At 38.0% G+C, this 20,484-nt stretch overlaps 1 protein-coding gene across 4 annotated transcripts in view; it reads right to left on the bottom strand.

Annotated features, from left to right (window-relative positions):
* The window catches only part of sema3c (sema domain, immunoglobulin domain (Ig), short basic domain, secreted, (semaphorin) 3C), an 89,671-nt gene that overhangs the window by 27,302 nt on the left and 41,885 nt on the right, over positions 1-20,484 (bottom strand). For all 4 annotated transcript variants that reach the window (XM_062064727.1, XM_062064728.1, XM_062064730.1 and 1 more), the window contains 2 exons: positions 5,365-5,525; positions 2,735-2,797 (listed from right to left, as the gene is read on the bottom strand). In XM_062064727.1, coding sequence (XP_061920711.1) covers positions 2,735-2,797; positions 5,365-5,525 — 224 coding nt within the window. The remainder of the gene's footprint in view (positions 1-2,734; positions 2,798-5,364; positions 5,526-20,484) is intronic.

The raw sequence follows: 20,484 nt of genomic DNA, 5'->3' as shown, positions 1-20,484 counted from the left end.
AAATTTGATGACTGTGCCCCGTGAACAAGTGACCTCACAGCTTGGGCAAATAATCCTGTTGCTCTACAAATTAATTACCATAAATTTGAGACAAGTTCTGATGTTTTCATTTGAACCAAGTGGACTATTTAATGTTTTGGATTGACACTGTAGAATTCTTTTTTACCCGCCAGTAAAAACAACAGTACTCGTGTTACATTTATCTTCCGTACCGCCATCCAGGCACTCCTCATCACCCGAGAGTTTATCAGAGGAGAGCAGCCTTGTACCAGGAAGTGTGTGAGTGTGTACGTGTGTGGTTTAAGAACCACAAGCAACAGAGAAGGTTTAATATTGCGGCGGTCGGAAATGGAAAACGTGATGTTGGGAAAATGAGAATAATGCAAGAAAAAGAAGGGATTAGCGTCACTTGGCCCAATATTTGTGTGAGCGTGCCTGCAGTCAGAAGCACTTCTTCAGTGAGTCACATGGGAGGCGATGGAGGCAGAAAAAAAACAACTTCTTGACACGTTTATTCGTCTCGTAAGTTTTCCCTTTTATTCTCTCCCCTCTTCCAAACCAATTAAGGCCGAGCAGAGACGGAGGAGGATCTTCTGGGTCTTAACTTTAGCGAGAGATAGTCCTGGTTATGGAATCTTTGGCCCTCGGTCGAGAGCTTCGCATGCAGCTGGAACACCTCCCGCGCCTCGCGAGGAGGGTGACCCTGCGGACATCTGCTGCTGGACACATGTGGACGGATTTGACATGGACGAGCAGATGGAAAAACCCTGGGGGCGTGGGGTGTACGCACAGTTCTGCAGCGGCAATAAATAAAGGAACAGCTGAACAGAGATATTGGCGCTCTGACAAGTGCTGTTTTTCATGCACAATGCCATTAATCATTAGCATTGTAACTGGCACCATGTGTCCTAGGCAGTGCACACTCCACACCAACAGGGGGCAGCACGCAACAATCCAAACACAATTAAAGGCTGCACTCACACTTCCCAGCCCGTCTCCTGGCCCCCGCTGGCCCACAGACACACTCAGCATTCCTCCTTCGACTTATCATCGCTTCTACACTGCTGGATTAATAACTCACGTCCCTGACTTTGTGGATAGTTTCCAGTCTTACTCTCAGCCATTATTTTTATTGTACAAAGTTTTTAGCAATCATATTAACTAAAGTAGTGTTTTTTAACCCTAGGGCCATATTTTGAAAATAAAAACTACATTTCCTGGAATTGGGTGCATTTGTACACTATATTTTACCTGTACATTTAATCTCATCTACCAACTTCTTTAAGATGTCTTTTTGACACTTACATGTCCCATGTAATGTACCATCCTTATAAAATGGAGCGGCTAATTTTTGGATTTTTTATTCTAGCTAATTGCCATCATGTGTTGTGGTCCAAAGTTTTCATTAAACCCAAGCAGAGGACTGATATAGTGGGGTTATTGTTTGTTTGTTTGTTTGTGAAGTGAATGACATTCATATAGCGCTTTTTCTCTAAAAGACTCAAAGCGTTTTACATAGTGAAACCCATTATCTACATCTTCAAGCTACATTTAAACCAGTGTGGGTGGCACTAGGAGCAGGTGGGTAGAGTGTCTTGCCCAAGGACACAGGGGCAGTGACTAGGATGGCAGAAGCGGGGATCGAACTTGGAACCCTCAAGTTTCTGCCATGGCCGCTCTACCAACCGAGACGCTTTTTTGGACAAGTTTGCCCTCTGCAGGTGCTGCGAGTTGAAAATGCACTTCCTGTTTTGCCTCAAACCGAAAGTAAAAACCGTCCATAGCGTTTCTGCTTAAAAGGATTCTTCATTCATCACCCCAAGCAACATTTATAAGTTTAACAATATAACTACAACAATTCATACTTACTAAACTGTCCCATGTGTGATGTCTGTAGGAGTGTTTTTTATGCATATTTGTACGTGCTACGGCAACGTAATGAAGCAAGCGTCGTTAACATTAGCTAATATGCTAACAATGTTAGTATTATTAACTTACAATGGCATACTTTTTGTATTGTTTCAGTTTCACAAATTCCTCAGTAAATTCACCAAAAACGTCACCGTAAAGTTATTGAATCTGTTTAGCAGATTGGAGAACTAGCTTGCGCAGCAAGTGGGTCCATGACGATGACTCCTATTTTGTTTGATCAGCCGTTTTACTGCCATGTCACAGACACCATTTAGAAACAATTAAGGCACTGTATGTAAAAAAACATTTACAAAATCTTTCTGTGTAAATGACTCCTTCCACAATGTATATATCCGCGGCTTATAGTCCGGTGCGGCTAATATATGGAAAATATTAATTTTCTTCTAAGATTTAGTGGGTGTGGCTTGTATCCTGGTGTGCTCTATTGTCCGGAAAATACGATATTTTTACCTTATTTCCTCCCAGTATTGTGATGATCAGCATATATTCTGTAATATTCATGAGAACAAACACACTAAAAAGACCATTCTTCCCACTAAAGAGACACCATCCTCTGTGCACAAGTTTAGTAGACCAGCTTTGCATGGGCTATCAAGTTTGCACGTGTTTTAATACACGCAAACCTAGTAGATCAGTCTTTGACTGTGACATGTGGTTTGAATCTGGATTGTTTTATTAAAAAACTTCCTGCAATTCTTCTTTGATATGGATCAAAGCTGCTTTGTTTTGCCAAAACCTAATATTCAGCCAATGCCCGTGGCCTAGATGTTTGTGTTGTCCACGATCCATGAGGTGAGCTTACCGTGGGGTCTTTACCCGCCATTTGGCACTCCTCGATCTTGCTGGTAGACGCCGGCCAAAACGCCTGGTGGTGCAAAAACAACACAAGATCCTAATTAGCTGCGAGTGCGGTGGAAATTATCCCAGTGAACACCAGTTACAGATGCTCATGAATATGCAAATGTGCTAGAAATTAAACAAGGGGGAAATTTGGGATGACACGTGTTGTAAAGTGGAAGAGGTCGAGCTCTGTGAATGCGTCCCGTAATTTACAAAATGGATGAAACGCAGCACTCCCCCACAGGGTAGGATGAGGGAGGGGGGTCTAAATGGTTTACCATCTGTTTATGCGGCTCATGCTGTCAATTACACTGGTAGACGACTCCCTCGCCGCGTACACGACGACAACGCTCCAGTGCTTCAACTGCACCTTTGAATAACCCCCGATCGTTGACGACACGGCAAATGTGTCACCATTTGCATAATATCACAGCAGAGACAGGAAGCACAGCAGCAGTATCAGCCAGAACCTGTTACACTCCACTGCAGGACGTTTAGACTCCATGTCTTAGCTAAGGATGCAGGCCAAAGCAGCGTTGCCAGGTGGGAAATGACAAAAGTTTGAAATTATCGTACGTTGCGGACAATTATTGTGCATACCCCATTTGAAGTTACTCAGGACCATCTGCTACTTTAAAACATGACAGAAAGCTGTGTGTAAAATAGTGTAAAATGCAGTTTTACTTTTACATAAAATAATATGGCTGTTGGGAAATAGCGCCTCCACCTGGTTGTAACGAGGCCCATGAGACAAAGCACAACATCAGGTGCAGTTATGAAGTGAAATTACTGCGAAAACTCCACAAACAAGTGTTTTTACGCACAATTTCAAAATAACAATTTACTTCAATTAAAAAACAATTCACAAGCAAAAATATTTATTTTCTGCAAGGAGAAAAAAAAAGATTCACAAGTATAAATAAAAATGTATTCAAATATAAAAACGAAGTACCAGTAAGTAAAAAAGAAACAATTTTTTGCAAGTAAAAAACTATTTTCTTCAATTATAAAAATGATTCACAAATAAAAAACCCAACAATTTTCTGCAAGTAAAAAAACGATTTTGTGAAAGTTAAAAAACAATTTTTTTGCACGTAAAAAAAACGATTTGGGAGCAAAACATTTTTTTTCTGCAAGTAAAAAAAACGATTCACAAGTATCCAAAATATTTTCTGCAAGTAAAATATATATTTTTTTCTTCAAGTTTTCTTCAAGGGACGGCGTGGCGAAGTTGGTAGAGTGGCTGTGCCAGCAATCGGAGGGTTGCTGGTCACTGGGGTTCAATCCCCACCTTCTACTATCCTAGTCACGTCCGTTGTGTCCTTGGGCAAGACACTTCACCCTTGCTCCTGATGGCTGCTCCCGCCATCAGTGTGTGTGAATGGGTGAATGTGGAAATACTGTCAAAGCGCTTTGAGTACCTTGAAGGTAGAAAAGCGCTATACAAGTATAACCCATTTATCATTTATATAATTTATAAGTTAAAACTTTTGGCAGTAATATTTCACCCAGCACAATCCACACACTTGCACTCTGAGCACTTGCACTTTACAACAACAGGTGGTGCTACTGAGGCATTTTAGGGCCGTCAGAGCTACTGTTATTTGTTAAAAGAGGGGGGAAAAGCTCAACCTGTAAGTTTTACATCTCTTCTATCTCCCATTTTACTCCCCACCCTGCTTCCTTTTTGTTATTTTTGGCGGACGGCACCATGTGCAAATAACAGTAGCTCTGATGACCTTAAATTGCCTCAGCAGCACCACCTGTTGTTGTAGAGTGCTAATTGCAGGTACTCTGAGTGCAAGTGTGTGAATAGCTTTTATACTTCCGAATCGTTTTTTTTTTTTTTACTTGCAGAAAATATTTTTTAACACTTGCAAATTGTTTTTTTACTTGCAGAAAATAATTTTTAGTGAGTAAAAAAAAAAAAGTGTTTGTGGAGTTTTGGCACTAATTTCACTCCATATGCAGTGCAGGACGTATCCTGCTTGAGTTCACTAATAGCCACATATCCAAGAGGTCCAATTCGCACATGAATCAGTCGGTCCAGGATTTTGCTGGCTTTTTTTGTAATTGTTGCCGCCTAAAATGCAGCAGCAACAAAATATTACATCCCTTGGTAATTTTATGAATTTTGAATCAATGTTTATTGTAACCCTAACCCTAGAAAGCACCAGAGTTCAACAAATCTAACAAAACTAAACGTTTTTGAACATTGACAGTAATTTATCAGTCCTCCCAGGATTTTGCGGGCCTTTTTTAGGATGCCTAGTTTTTCCCAAAAATTGCAATGGAAAGTGCAGACTCGTTTTTTAAGTGTTTGTTGCATTAAAATTGCGTGAGGAAGTGAAAGTTGTAATAAATTTGATTTTTTCCATCTGTAATTATGATAGGTAAATTTGCTGAAGAAAAAGTTTTTACTGGAAAGAAAAGACTACAAATAAATTAGAAACAAATTACTATTTTTTTTAAATTATTGATTTTACATTTTAAATTTGGGGGGGTGGGGGGGCATTATCATACAATGCAAAAATTATTGTATGTCTGGCAATGCTGTGCAAAACAGTTGTGTGTTTCTGCAACACAACTGACCTTCAAAGTGCCGTGCGTGATGTTGTTGATGTCCATGGAGAGCACGTGGTTCTTGCATCCCACGTATATCCTGTCCTGGTCCTCGTCCATGTGCAGGATCCTGTAGTCCATGGCCTTGTCGGACAGCGTGTAGTGCTCGAAGGAGGCCACGGCCTGCAGCTCTGACAGCCATCAAACAAAAAATGCCTCATTATCAAAGCAAACTTTATAACTTCAGCTAAACTTCTATAGACAACCATTTTAAGAAACAACATTCACCAATTGTCAGACGATACTTATTGGATTTTAACTTTGCTAGGACCAAAAGGGTACAGTTCGCAAACTGTAAAAGTCCAATGTCAGGGGTACCAAAGCAGGACCATTGAGGTTACCACGCTTGTAAGAATCTACTGAAGTGGTGGTGGCGCAATATGTTAAAAAAGTAAAAGTTCACACTTCAATCAAATCAAATCAACTTTATTGGGTTTTTACTCAGTCCTGTTACCTTAACACAAGGGTCGGCAACCCAAAATGTTGAAAGAGCCATATTGGACCAAAAATACAAAAAAACGATTCTGTCTGGAGTCACAAAAAAATAAAAGCCCTAAGTAAGTCTTATAATGAAGGCAACACATAATGTAAGTGCCTATATTAGCTCTATTAGCCTACTATCAAAGTGACTAAATGTGTCGCAGGCTGATGCAAATCTTTGTTGACAGAAATGCTGAAACGGAGGCTTCTCAGAGGGTGATATAACTCCTGGAAATGACTGGCTTAGAGTTGCCAAATGTTTAGATGTGTGTGTTCAAGTTAAAGGAAACAGCAGGCTGTCTTCTTCGAATGGATTAATTACAATCTTTGCAAGCTGGGTAACGTTTGCTGTGGTCTATAACAACATGGCACACAAACAACTATCAGAAATGCAGCGCAAGCTGGGTAACGTTTGCTGTGGTCTATAACAACATGGCACACAAACAACTATCAGAAAGCCAATATTACATACTGACACAGAGGACGTAAGTAAAGGAAATTAAATGAGCTCAAATATACCTACAAATGAGGAATTATTAAATATGTACATACAGCTAGCCTAAATAGCATGTTAGCATCGATTAGCTTGCAGTCATGCACTGACCAAATATACCTGATTAGCACTCCAACAAGTCAATAACATCAACAAAGCTTAATGTTGTGCAGTCAGGCACAGCATAAAATATTTGGTGGACAAAATGAGACAAAGAAAAAGAGACAAGTCTTTCTGTGCCAGCGTCGGAGAAAGTTATGGGCACCTGCAATTTCTAACTACTTCCGGATTCTACACGATATAGTGTGCAGTTTTATATTTATGATTTATCAAGGGGAATGGCACGCAACCTCAGTCCTATCATTTTGGGTAAGTACAACCCCCCAGTGGCGTCATTTAGCATTGTTCAGTCGGCTTTCTCTTATAACTAAACACTATATTTTGTTGAAATATTTATATTTCATATTTTATTATTGTATAAAAAATGAATTCATCCGACAAAAACTAAAGACATTCAGTGATAAAAAGCTTTCCTAAAACCTAAAGTTAGCCAAGTTAAAAACAGAATTGCAGTACATGAAGTTACAAGTAGATTACAATTTACGATGTTGTGCAGAAACATGCTTGCTGCACAGCATGTTTCCTTTGATTGATTGAGACTTTTATTAGTAGGTTGCACAGTGAAATACATATTCCGTACAATTGACCACTAAATGGTAACACCCGAATACGTTTTTCAACTTGTTTAAGTCGGGGTCCACTAGGGCTCCAACGTTTGCCTATCCCTGTCAGTTTCTTGACCACGTGAGGCCACTCGTCACGACGATCTGTTGACCTCTTTTGAGACGGAAAATTGTAAAATGACAACTTCTCTCCTTGTTTCCTATTGTGATAGGTACAGTACACTGCCTCACAGCTTTGAGGCATGATGACAACTGATGAGAAAACCAAAAAAGCCAAGAAGAAATTGTAGATACGTGCAATCACCTCAGAAAACAACGTACAAATGAATAGCTTCACGGAGTGTTTCCTCACACAAGATGTCGTGGGAGACCAGAAGTAGTTCGAAATTGCGTGCACCTATACATGTAAACACACTTACGTGTCACAGTCCACACAACTACGGTCAGTTCAAGGACCGCTTAATTTAGTAGGACCCCCCATATATTCCCATTTTCATACATTTTTGAAAAAGCTCCAGTGAGCCACTAGGGTGGCACTAAAGAGCCACATGCAGCTCTCAAACCGCGTGTTGCCGACCCACGCCTTAACATGCATTCCCTTTTAAAAATGTGACTTAAACATAGACTTGTCCTGACAAAAGACAGTATCTTTAATGATGAGGGCCAGTTGTCCAGCGCCATCATTTCAATGATGGAATCACAGATTTAGCACTTAGCTCGTTTCTGGCAAAAATGTTCACTTTTCAAGTGCATCAGCACACGGTTCGGTGAAAAAGGAGCGCTTGATTAGGTCACCCTAACCCACAAACAGCACAGTACGGATAATAACGCCTCAATGGAGCATTTTTTAAATTCAAAGTTATTCTTAATTTTATCGGATTTAGCGGTGTGACCTCACTTTCCTCATACAGCCCAATAATTATCGGTATTTATAAATCACCCCAAAAAGTAATCATGAATTCTTTTAGGGGATAACGAGCTGGGGTTTAACTCCCAGGACAGTCTGTTACTTCAACTATTTTTTTAATATTTGTTTTGTTGAATCAAGGCTGGAAATAGTCCAACAGTCAAAATAGTACTAAATTATTTCTTGCTAAATCTATTTATTCTTGTAATTTTGATTTAAAAATGTATGCCTTTTAAAAATTAAGTCTTATCAACTTAGATTTTGAGTTGAGTTGAGTTGGAGTTTATTTGGAACATGCATGCATACAACATGATACATCACAATTTCCAGTTTCTCTATTCAACATGTTCGAAAAGGAGAAGGAAGAAGCAGAGTTTATTTAATTCTACCCCTTTTACTTAACATAGCAGTTGCTAAAACTTTTGTTCACTTCCTGTTCTCAATTTATTCACAATATACTCCATAAGTAATAAAAATAAATAATAATAATAATTGGTGAAGTAAGTTATATTTCATATGGTGAGATGAGTAAGATAATCTTGAAAATAAATGGATGGATGAAATACATTCAGAATGTTTATCATGGTTCTTCTTCTTTGTACTTTGTAAACACTTTAAGTTTGAAGAGTTTCTTGAAGTGGATCATATAAGTACATTGTTTGATTGCTTTGCTTAATCCATTCCATAATTTCATCTGATCATGCAACAACAAAAAAAATATTACAAACTAATGTTTGTTAAAATAAAAAATAAATACAAATCTACTTGTTACAATGACTTATGATTTCAATGCAAGTTATCCATTAATTTGTACATAAAAAATACAATAATCAAATGCATTGGCAATTGTGTAATAAAATCATGAGTTGATTATACATTTATATATTGTATTCACTGTTACAAACGGCCCTCTAGGGACAGCCATAATTGCGGTGTGGCTCTCAATAAAAACTATTTTGACAACCCTGTATCAGCATAAATTCAATGTGGCTATATTTCATGTATTTAATAATTCTAGGCTAAAAACTCACTCCTGTTACTTTCAGTCTGGTTACTCAAATGAGTCATTTCCAGCTTAGACAGCTTGTACAAAAATGAAATAAAGTTCCCTGAGATGGGCCAAAACACATTTTGAGTACAGTACCGTATTTTCCGGACTATATGGCGCTCCTTGCTTCCCGAGGTTTGTACCTTGCGGCATATATTAACAGAGACTGAAAAGGCGTGTTATAGTTTGTGCTATGGCGCCAGCTTTTGGACGAGTTCGCTAACCTCGGGTGCTACGGGTTGGAAGTTTTACAGTATTTTCTTCTGTTTCGTGCCTTGAACCGGAAGTATAAGTGCCGTTCCCATCTCCTAGTCGTAATAGCGTTCCTACTCGTATGGTTTCTTCATTCGTCACTCAAAGCAAGGTTTGTAAATTTGACAATAAAACTAAAACAACTTATACTTACTGAACCGTCAAATGTTTGAAAGTAGTGTCGTTAGCATTAGCTAATATATTAACACATTTACAAGTGTCTGTGTTAGTATTGTTAACTTACAGTAGCATTATTTTTGTGTTGTTTCAGTTTCGTAAGTTCACCAAAACTTCACCGTGGAGTTATTGAGTCTGTTTAGCTGATTGGTGAGCTAGCGTCTGCAGCTCGGGGGTCCATGACGATGACTTTTCTGTTTTGTTTGATCAGCAGTTTTACTGCCATGTTACAGGCACCGTTTGAAATCAATAAAGGTATGTATATAAACATTTACCAAGTCTTTCAGTGTAACTATCTCATTTCATTACTTATACATCTGCGGCTGGTACATGGACAAATATTTTTTTCTTCTAAAATTTAGCTTAATACTTTTGCACTCTATAGTCCGGAAAATATGGTAGTTCAGTATGTGTAATATCCGATTTAGAGTTGAAAAAAGACGGAAACGTAAGTATTTTTTTTTGGGTGAGAGTTACATTAAGCAAATAGCCCAAAGGCAAAGCTATGACAACCGAACCTTTGAAGGCACCAATTAAAAGTTGTACTCACTGTCTGTGAGGAAAATCACGGAATTGACAAATTATTGTACTCCAAAGCAGCAGTTTGAACTTTTTTCAGTACAAAAGAGGGTAAATTCGCCAAATAAACTTCAACTAATACAAAAACAGAGAAACAGACTTGACCCCAACACAGACGACACAAAACAAAGCTCTTATTTATTTATGTTTTCGTCGTCACTTCGCCTGCATCCGTTCAATTCCAGTCATGTTTGCGTCGTTACAGTAGCTCATTAAAGGCATCCATTGTTCACAAGGCGGGTAAACATTCCCAGACCAGCTATTTTCAGCCTATTGGCTCCAGAGATAGAGTGCTCTTCAGCCGCATCATCAAAAAGCTCAGCTCATGCATATTTATCACTTGCTCAATCAGTGCAGCGCCGTCTTTGCTGAGGCCCTCATGTGCGACAAACAGGTCGGCGAAAGTCACTTTGACACGATTGTGCGGCCGGCGCTTTCGAGGCTTTTATTTCGTAGCCAAGTGGCAGCCGAGCCTGAAGTGTTTGAGCACAATGAGTTCTTGTGGTTTGGTTAATATGCAGCAAACGAGATCCAGTACTAGAGTTGCTTAAAACATGTGGCTGTTTACAAAGTAGGTTGCACAGATAATTATCGGGTCGTTATGAGGAATTATAACGTCATTTCGATAAAACAACATAAAATAGCTCAGCTAAAAACAAAAGTAAGAAATGCTCCAATTAGGCTGCATTAGGTTGGAGTTCAAATCCCAGCCGAGTCATACCAAAGACTATAAAAATGGGACCCATTACCTCCCTGCTTGGCACTCAGCATCAAGGGTTGGAGTTGGGGGTTAAATCACCAAAATGATTCCACTGTGTTGTAGGTGGGTTAGGGTGAGCAAATCGAGCACGCCTTTTCTTAATCTTAACCTGAGCTCATTGTAAACAAAGATGGCGTTGATTGTGTGGAAAAAACATTTATTTGCACCAAATGTTGTGCAAAAAACCCGCTAGGAAGGACAAAAACATTGTGCTTCAACTTGGGAAGTGTACTGTTCACATTTTAACCGATACAGTATCAATTCCCGGTACCTGAGAATCAATACCAGTGCTCATCTGTACCAATTTTCAGTTATTTTGTGTGTCTTAATTAATATAAATAGTTTTTGACAATAAAATGTAATTCTTTATTTTAACATAAAAAAATGGCTGATTATGTTAACTGCTGTCCAGTTATTATATTTTGTGTCATTATCACATTTGTGAGTCTCAATTGCAGTTGCAAGTCCAAGACATTAAGTGGAAGTAGTGTGTAGTTTATGGACTGTCTAGCTGCCCCATGTTGTGCCCTGCAAAGTGTTAATACTGTAAGTTTTGTAATAATTACACACCAGCTGTTTGATTGTAAGATGCATCTTAGTTTTCATTACAAAATTTGAAGGTGTTGAAATTAAAATGTTAAAATCGCTAATGCTAATCAGTAGCATTTCAATAGCAAAGCCAATGTATATGAGCATGAAGCTTTTGGAAAAGTGGACTTACTTAACTTACTTTGGAGCGTTTTTTGAGACAATTTCTTTGTTGGCAATGAAAATTGCCAAATGACCTAGAGGTACATAGTTTGACTGAGTCCGCTCTCAGTGCTGCTGGAGTGATCGCGAAGTGCTGAAGTGCAAAGAGGCGGCTGAGTCGGCAGTTGATTCGGCAACCGGGCATGATGCTCACTGAAACATGGCACCGTTGGATTTTACTGGGATCTGCGGTATTCGGTCGGTACCCAAAAAGTACCAAATTCGATACCCACCCCGACCTTGAACACATCAAACCTAATTAGCCATCTGAAACCAGCATCACTACGACGGTGTTTCGAAAGCCTTACGAAGATGCCTGCTGCTGAAGAAGCTGTCCCAAAGCCTCTTTCATGTACATTTAAAAATTAATCGTTATTGTCCATCTCTGCAACAAAGCACCCTTGCGGTCATAAATGTATTCATTTACATAATATGTTGTGGGGTTAAACTGTCCTGCTAGAACCTCTTTATTGCAACTCAATAAAAACATGAACATAAAAACTCCTATTTACCTGCCAGTCAAATGAAAAGCAAATGAAAGTGAAAGCTATAAACCAGATGATCAGATAGCATCACACAGCAATCCTAGCCTTCCTTTAAAGACGCTTCGCTCTGCCAGAAAGTGAGCACTTAATTGAAAACACACTAACGCACTCTTCAATCCCGCCAGTTGAACCCCGACGGGCCTCTTATGGACCTGCTTTTAATACAACAGTGGGCATGCAAAACATGGCTTATGCATGACGTTAGCTTAGCATCAATGACACCATAAATCTTGCAGAGAAAGACAGCAGAACACCACAGCTATGAATGCTGGCAGTTTATTCATTACTCAGCGTTTTGTGGCTATGTTTTTGGAGCTCGCGCAGCCTTAACGGGCACCGAGGCTGTCATTTGTGTGGAGCCGGAATGTTGTACGCGTGTAAATGAGGACATGTATCCGGGAAGTACGTCCAGCAGGGCCGGTACCAGTTCATGAGCTGGGCCCAACCAGGCTGCAAAAAACATTTAGTCGTAAAAGAGAAATCAATAGACACTGAACTGAACACTAGCAACACAGATGCAGCAGCTTCCTAAGACACTTTGACAGCAACATCAAAGCCAAATTTAGTGCTTGTTTGGAGCTAAAAACATGTGTAAAGTGTAGCTTGGACAAACTCAGCTAATTTAGAGAGAATGGGAACACTTAGCTTGCACTCGCGTTGGTTTGCTGTCATTGTTTTGACATTCTATTTTCACTGTACATGATCACAATTTATTCTATTTTTATACTTTTTTTTTAAATTATGCTTATAATTTATTCTAATTAACCTATGCTATTTATAATCTACTGTATTTATATCATATTTTATTGAAATTATTATGTGTGTACTCTCGTTACTGTGGTACTCAATCTGGGACCTGTGTCTCATGTCTCTGGTATGATAAATTCCCTTCAATCCCTATAAACGTAAGTTCAAACAACTGTCCATCCATCCATTTCTACCGCTTGTCCCTTTCGGGGTCGCGGGGGGTGCTGGAGCCTATCTCAGCTGCATTCGGGCGGAAGGCGGGGTACACCCTGGACAAGTCGCCACCTCATCGCAGGGCCAACACATATAGACAGACAACACAACTGTCAAATCAAAAATAAATTTACCCTTATGTCTATTTTGGAAATAATGTGCTGTCTTTTATTCAATTTATTCCTAAATTCCGTTTTTGACAAACATTTCTGAAAAAAATTCTTTATAGAGGCCCGGTTAATAGGGGTGTGAATCTCTGGGCACCTATTGATTCGATTCAGAATCGATTTTCAATTCAACACGATTCTCGATTCGAACCAATTCTCGCAATGTATTATCTAGTATAATAATTATAATGAAACTTTTTCAAAACAGGTTACATGTTAGAAAATGTCCTATTAGAAAGTGTTTAGTAACAAATGTGTCCGCATTATTACATTTTCTGTATCATGAGAAATCCTAATGAATTATTTGTCAGGCTTGTCGCTGACAGTTTGGTTATGTTTTGTTTTTTCCTCTGTGTTTGTGTTTTATTTCCTCTTATTTTGGTTCCAGTTCCTGCACGTCTCCCTGAGTGCTCGTTTCCCTCACCTGTCCCTGATTGGCAGCCTGGCACACCTAGTGGAAATTTCCAATCAGGCTACTATTTATACCTGCCTCGCCCTCCAGGCAGAGCTGGAAGATTGTATGCTGTAGACTGTTTGCTGTCTCCAGTTTTCCTTGAATCCTGTTGCCTGTTCCCTGGTATCCTGTTTCCTGTCTCCTGGTTTGTGTTTTCCCTGCATTTTTGACATTAAAGTCATGTTTTCCTGCATCTAGCCTACCATCTCTGCATCTTGGTGTTTGTCACCAACACTTCCTGACATTATTGTGGCCATTAGGTGTCGCCAAAACAAAAAAACTACTTAACTTAAATTTAAAGACAACATAAGTCTGTCATAAGGTTCGTGTTTAAAAGTATGTGTGTGCTGATACCATTTCGGATTAATTTGGTATCGGCCAATACTCAAAGCTCTGTTATTGGTTCTGGTATCACGATTGAAAAAGTTGTATCGGGACGCTCTGAGTAAAAAGGCACTCGCTATGCCCCTCATGCACATCAAACTATTTTGTCTGTTTTCTACAACATTTTACTCTTTCCTATCGTTACAAACCCAGAAGTCTCAGACTTCCCAGCTCGTCGTCCCTCTGGAATATTCCAGAAGTGTGTTGTTCCGAGGAGTGTGGCTCCGGTCAAAATCACTGCTGGAATATTGCGGCAAACTTCTTTTTGTTTTCTCCGCAGGAAGACAAAAAGAGGGGGGAAACAAGATACTTTCATGTTCCGAGGAGGGTGGAAGGCCAGCTTGCTTCCACGTGGATCCAGCTCATTTCCCGGGACGTGAGCCCAAACCCTGCAGAGCCCACATACCAGTGGATCCGGTATCTTCCTCACTGACACGGCACAAGTCAGAAAACATGATTTGCTGTATTTCTCCCCCATTTTCACAACAAACCTTTTGCTATTTCTCTTGTCATGCGGTTTGATGACTCAGTCGCACATGTGCTCCATTAGTCACACACGTGTTGCTTGATGTTAGCATGGGGGGGTTCATGCGTGCAGATGTAAGGATAAATGTGCAGGATAAAACACCAGAAATCTTCAACAGGAAGAAATGGCGAGGATGCGTGCGAGTGACAGTTGGTGTGTCTTCTATTATGCATGCGGGCAGGTGGGACCCCCCAGATCTCCCACCTTAAGACCCCACTGCAGCTTTGACCCCGCACGGTAGCCTAAATGTCAAAACCAAGGACATCATAAAATCCGAGCTGATCCACAGTGCACCGACCACAGCGGGGCGCGCAGAAAAGGGCCGCTTCGCACCCCGTCTGTGTGTTTTTCATGTGAGGCGCGGTCAAGCGGAAGAAGCACAAAAGCTTTTTGTTTGGACAAACTCAAAAACCACCAAAGTCATTCAATATTAAACAGCAGGTCACTGAAAGGGAAATAAAGGTGGTGCACAATGGTGGTAGAAAAAAGGATGCTTTGTGCCTGCATGGCACAATGCAACAGAATTTAATATGGACCCCCCGTGCCCCCTTTACAAAAAAAAAAATCACACTAAAATTTCTGCCGCTAAAAACTGAAAATAACTTAATGGTAAATCATAATTATGAGATAAGAAAGTTGAAATTCCGAGATAAAAAGTCATAATTATGAAATAAGAAAGTCAATATTATGAGATAAAAAGTTGAAATTATGAGATAAGAAAGTCGATATGAGATAAAGTCATTATTATGAGATAAAAAGTTACATTTTTGGGATTAAAAAGTCACATTTATGAGATAAGAAAGTTGAAATTTTGAGATAGTCACAATTACAAGATAAAAAGTCCAAATTATGAGATAAAAAGTTTAAATAATGAGATAAAAAAATCAAAAAACAGCTAAAAACTAAATACGCCAATGGTAAGCCATCATTGTAAGATAAAAAGTCATAATTATAAATTTAACAGTGTAAATAATGAGATACAAAGTCAAAATTCTGAGATAAGTAAGTCGATATTATGATGGAAGAAAGTCAAAATAATTAGACTTAAAAAAATCCAAATTATGAGATAAGAATTCATAATTATGAGATAATACAGTAAATCTAAATTATGAGAAACAAAGCCATAATTATGAGATAAAAAGTAATAATTATGAGATAAATCGAAATTATGAAATAAGAAAGTCAATGTTATGAGATAAGAAAGTCACAATTAAGAGATAAAAAGTTGAACTTTTGAGATCAAAAAGTCGAATTTACGAGATAAAAATTTCAAAATTATAATGTAAGAAAGCCATAATTATGAGATAAAAAGTCGAAATTGTGAGATAAGAAAGTCGAAATTATGAGATAAAGTCACAATTACAAGATAAAAAGTCAAAATTATGAGATAGAAAGTGAGATAAAAGTTAAAAAGCAGCTAAACACTAAGAATACACCAATGGTAAATCATAATTGTAAGATTAAAAAGTCATAATTATGTAATAAAAAGTGTAAATTATGAGATACAAAGTCGAAATTCTGAGATAAGGTCGAAATGATGAGGTAAGAAAGCCCAAAATAATGAGATAAGAAAGTCATAATTGAGACTAAAAAATCCAAATGAGAAAAATAATAACTATGAGAAAAAAAGTTCATAATAAAGAGCTAAAAATTCAATATTATGAGATGGTCAAAATTATGAGATACAATTCAATATTATGAGGTAAGAAGGTCGAAATTATTAGATAAAAAAAGTCATAAATATAAGATAAGAAAGTCATAATTATGAGATAAAAAAACAATGAGATAAGGTCATAATTATTAGATAAAAGTCATAACTATGAGATAAAGAAAGTCATAAATATGAGATAGTCGAAATTATGAACTACACACTGTGAATGTGCTGAAGTGTTCCACGTCTGCCTGAGCTCCAGAAACATCCTGTTTCTGCAGTGCTTTTCGCTGATTAAAGTCTTATTTCGGTGGCCAAATTTTTGGAGCGTCACTACTCAATAGTGTGCAAATAATAAACTATGTATATCCATTCATACAATATATTACTTTAATTTGGTTTTATGTAAAAAAAAAACTTTTTTTTTTAGGTGTAGCAGTTTTTATTTTGCTGTGGCGATGCATTGTGCTCAATTACATGTAGAGGAAAGCCTGGTATTACATTATCTGTCATTGTACTAAAAATCTATGTAGTTTAGAGAGCAGGATTTAATCTCTTAAGTAACTCCTCATTTCATTGAATATACAACATATGAGAAAAATTCCCAATAACTAAAGGACATTCCTCACACAGACCAAATTCCTCAAGCTTCCCAATAAAGAAAGAGACCATTTTTTCCTCTCCTGTGACGGCGGTCATGTGGAAACAGACAACAACAACAGGAAGTGGTTGTGTTATTGTTGGTGCGGTTCAACATCGAGACCGAGCTTTTTCTGTTGTGATTATACTAGTCTAGTTTCAAGCATCTTTAGACTTCACGACTCGACGTTCAAACAAGTTTGCGTGATCCAACGGCCAAGAATGCCTCCAGTGGCGAAGACTACTTTTGGGTTTCGGATGGCCATCAAAGAAGCAGTTTGTTTTGTTGGCGTATCTTAAACAACAACACATTTGCTACAGGAAGTATATTACAAGGTCTACAAAATGATGTCTGGAGGTTGCCTTACTGTCCTGGACCACAACCCAAAAAGTCTCAATATCAAAATCCACCCTAACGGCTAGGGATGGGAATTGAATACCAGTTCCCAGTTGATCAATTCCTTGGAATCACTTGTTAATTTGTCAAACGATTCTCTTAACGATTCCTGCGGGCGTCTGTAGTCTTACGCAACGTGCGTAGTTACATCAGACAGCCAGTTTGGCTATGTTTACGCAAAAAGATTGCAACACCGCTACTTGCAACAATTGCAATGTTTTCTATTTTGACAAAAAAAGGAAATATGAGCAACATGCAAAAGAAATTAAATGAATGTTGCTTTTTTGAACCACCCCGGTCTCATCCCAGCAGCACCACCACTAGCTCAGCAACAACAGGCACTCACTGCCTATCAAAGAGATTTGGCGCTCACATTTAGATTTAGATTTGAGATGAAGGTTTGGATTTAAGATCTGGGTTTAGATTTAACATTTAGGTTTGGATTTAACATTTAGCGCTCACATTTAGATTTGAGATTTATATTTAACATTTAGGTTTATATCTATCATTTGGGTTTAGATTTAAGATTTAGCGCTCACATTTGGATCTGAATTTGACATTTAGGTTTGGACTTAACATATTGGTTTAGATATAAGATTTAGGTCTGGATTTAACATGTACATATATAATTAAGATTTAGGTTTTTATCTATCATTTGGGTTTAGATTTAAGATTTAGTGCTCACATTTGGATCTGAATTTGACATTTAGGTTTGGACTTAACATATTGGTTTAGATATAAGATTTAGGTCTAGATTTAACATGTACATTTATATTTAAGATTTAGGTGAAAAAAAATGACGTTTAAAGTGCGGCCCACAGCAAATTTTTTAATGCTTCACGGCACATTTTAAAAATATAATAAAAAAAAAAAACAAGTTTAATGTAACGAGATGTTGTATTATTGACACTAATAACAAAGTAGGCCATTTTTTTTTTTTTACTTTAAAACTGTCATTGCTCAAAAAAATTATTATAAAAACGTATAATTGGTGGACGGAGCTGAGGTTGATTTAGAGATTTAAGCATTGAAAGTAAAACTAATATCTATTGATTTATGACTTGTTTTTGAGACTTTTGAGTGGGGGCCTATATTGTCATTGCTCAAAAAAAAAATTAACCAAAAACAATGTTGTTATGAATGATTTAAATTACTCAAGGATCCAATTACTTCACGTTAAATATTCCACTTTGAATATTTTTTAGGGGAAAACATTGCATATTTTGTGTTTTTCTTATTAAAAAGAGTTTTGACAAATGGGGCATAAAACAAACAAAAAAACTGATAGATCTAAAGGTAAGATACTTAAGTGTTGAAAGTAAAAAACATTTTAATGAATGATACACTTTTGGATCCGCGAGACCTTTAACATTCACCAATATTGATGGAAGCCCTAACGGTTACAATTAATATATATCTTTAAAAAAAAAATTAAAATAATCAAAATGGCCTCGGCATGATTTCATTTTTTAATGTTCGGCCCTCAGAGGAAAAGTTTGGAAACCCCTGGCTTATCATGGCAAAGCTTCTATTACCTGTTACATTGGAATGACTGCCTTCCGATTTAGATGACCATGGCGAAAGACAGGTTCTAACTATTAATGTCACCGAACAGTGACTATGTTTGTGGTCAAAAGCGTTTATAATTTACCACAGTAGAGAATGCTCCTGATTTTCGGTAGGTGAATGTTTAACTGTAGTCAGAGAAAAGTTGCATGTTTTCCTTTTATATTATGCAGTATTTTCAGACCCAAACCGTAGTTTGGGAAGTACTGACCTCTTTAGTTGGCTCGGTGAGTCGGTAACCACCTCAACGAGGTCACAGACTTCATTCCTGGGAATGATAATGCCGCTTGTCCTTGCAGCATGCAGGCCTTATTTTTAATGCCAAACAGCAGTTTTCAAGCACCTATAACTTTCATAGCTGCAACGTTGCCTATCACCTGCTACACAGACACCTCTTTCTATTTTGCCACCCACTTTCTCTCTCATTATGCTCCCGCCCCCAGGTCAGATCAGAGTTCACACAGGACCCCAATAATAGCTGCCCCAGGCTATGCCTGTAACACCATTTTATATATTTGCTGGGGAGATGAACAATATTCTCAACCCTAAGAACAAACCCCGTAACAGAGACAGATTAGGTAACTGTCAATGTGAATGTTACATTCTTGGGTAAATTCCACATGTTTTATTTTGTTAAATTCTACAGAAGAACATTTATTTCTTATATTTATTTTCAAAAAAGGTCATTTTTTATGCTATGTCTCTTAAAGGGGAACTGCACTTTTTTTGGAGTCCTGCCTATTGTTCACAATCATTTTTGAAAGACATGACGGACAGATTTTTTCTAATGCATTCTAAATATTAAATAGACGTAAATAAAAGTCTGTTTACAGCGGAGCCAATGGGAGCTCCTCTATTTCGCTCATAAAATCCAATAAATAACCATTCAAAAAGCGCCAACAATACTCAATTTAAATTTCTTCATTTGAATATTAACCAAGTATTAGTGTTATTTTTATAGTAAGCGCTAACACAGACAAACTATTTATAGCGGCGACGTGATCACTTCCTGCATGTCGCTATGTTTACATCAAGTGGTCTGCTGCTTCGTTTCCTTGCTTCCTGTAAGCTTATTGTAGATCATAAATCATGCATCTCACCTGGACAGAAGACGTCAGAGTACGAATTCCGACAGTTTGGTACACATTGACAGTCCTTTAGGACCCGAAAATGGCATGACGACAATAAAAGACGCATGATCCTCCCTTGCCCTCCCACCGTTTCTTCGTGAGGATTTTGATACATTTTTCACCTAAATGGGAATATATGAACATCCCAGCAGTCGGCATCCTAATGACAGCAGACGTTATACAGTAAGTGATGTTTCATTATGTTTGTTGGCTCTCATGAAGTCTGCAGTGAGCAGAAATCAGTGATGAAGAAAAAAAAAAGCGCTGTGTATGCTTAAAATGATCAAAATATGTAAATATTAAATGTTATTGTAAATGTGCCTGTTACTACATCACATATATACTTACATCATGTTTATAAAACACTAATGGAGATCTTTGGATTTTTATTTCGGGGCTCTATAGGCAGAATTAAACGGCTCTCATAGGCTCCATTGTAAGCTGACTTTTGATCATATTTATTTAATAATTAGAACGCCTAAAAAAACCAAAACATCCATCGTCATGTCTTTCATAATGATTGCGAATGATAGGCCAAATTC

The sequence above is a fragment of the Entelurus aequoreus genome, linkage group LG12 (genome assembly GCF_033978785.1).
Source record: "Entelurus aequoreus isolate RoL-2023_Sb linkage group LG12, RoL_Eaeq_v1.1, whole genome shotgun sequence".
In the NCBI taxonomy this organism is placed as follows: domain Eukaryota; kingdom Metazoa; phylum Chordata; class Actinopteri; order Syngnathiformes; family Syngnathidae; genus Entelurus; species Entelurus aequoreus.
The sequence above is the reverse complement of the archived record's forward strand: the minus strand, read 5'-3'. Positions and strand labels throughout refer to the sequence as shown.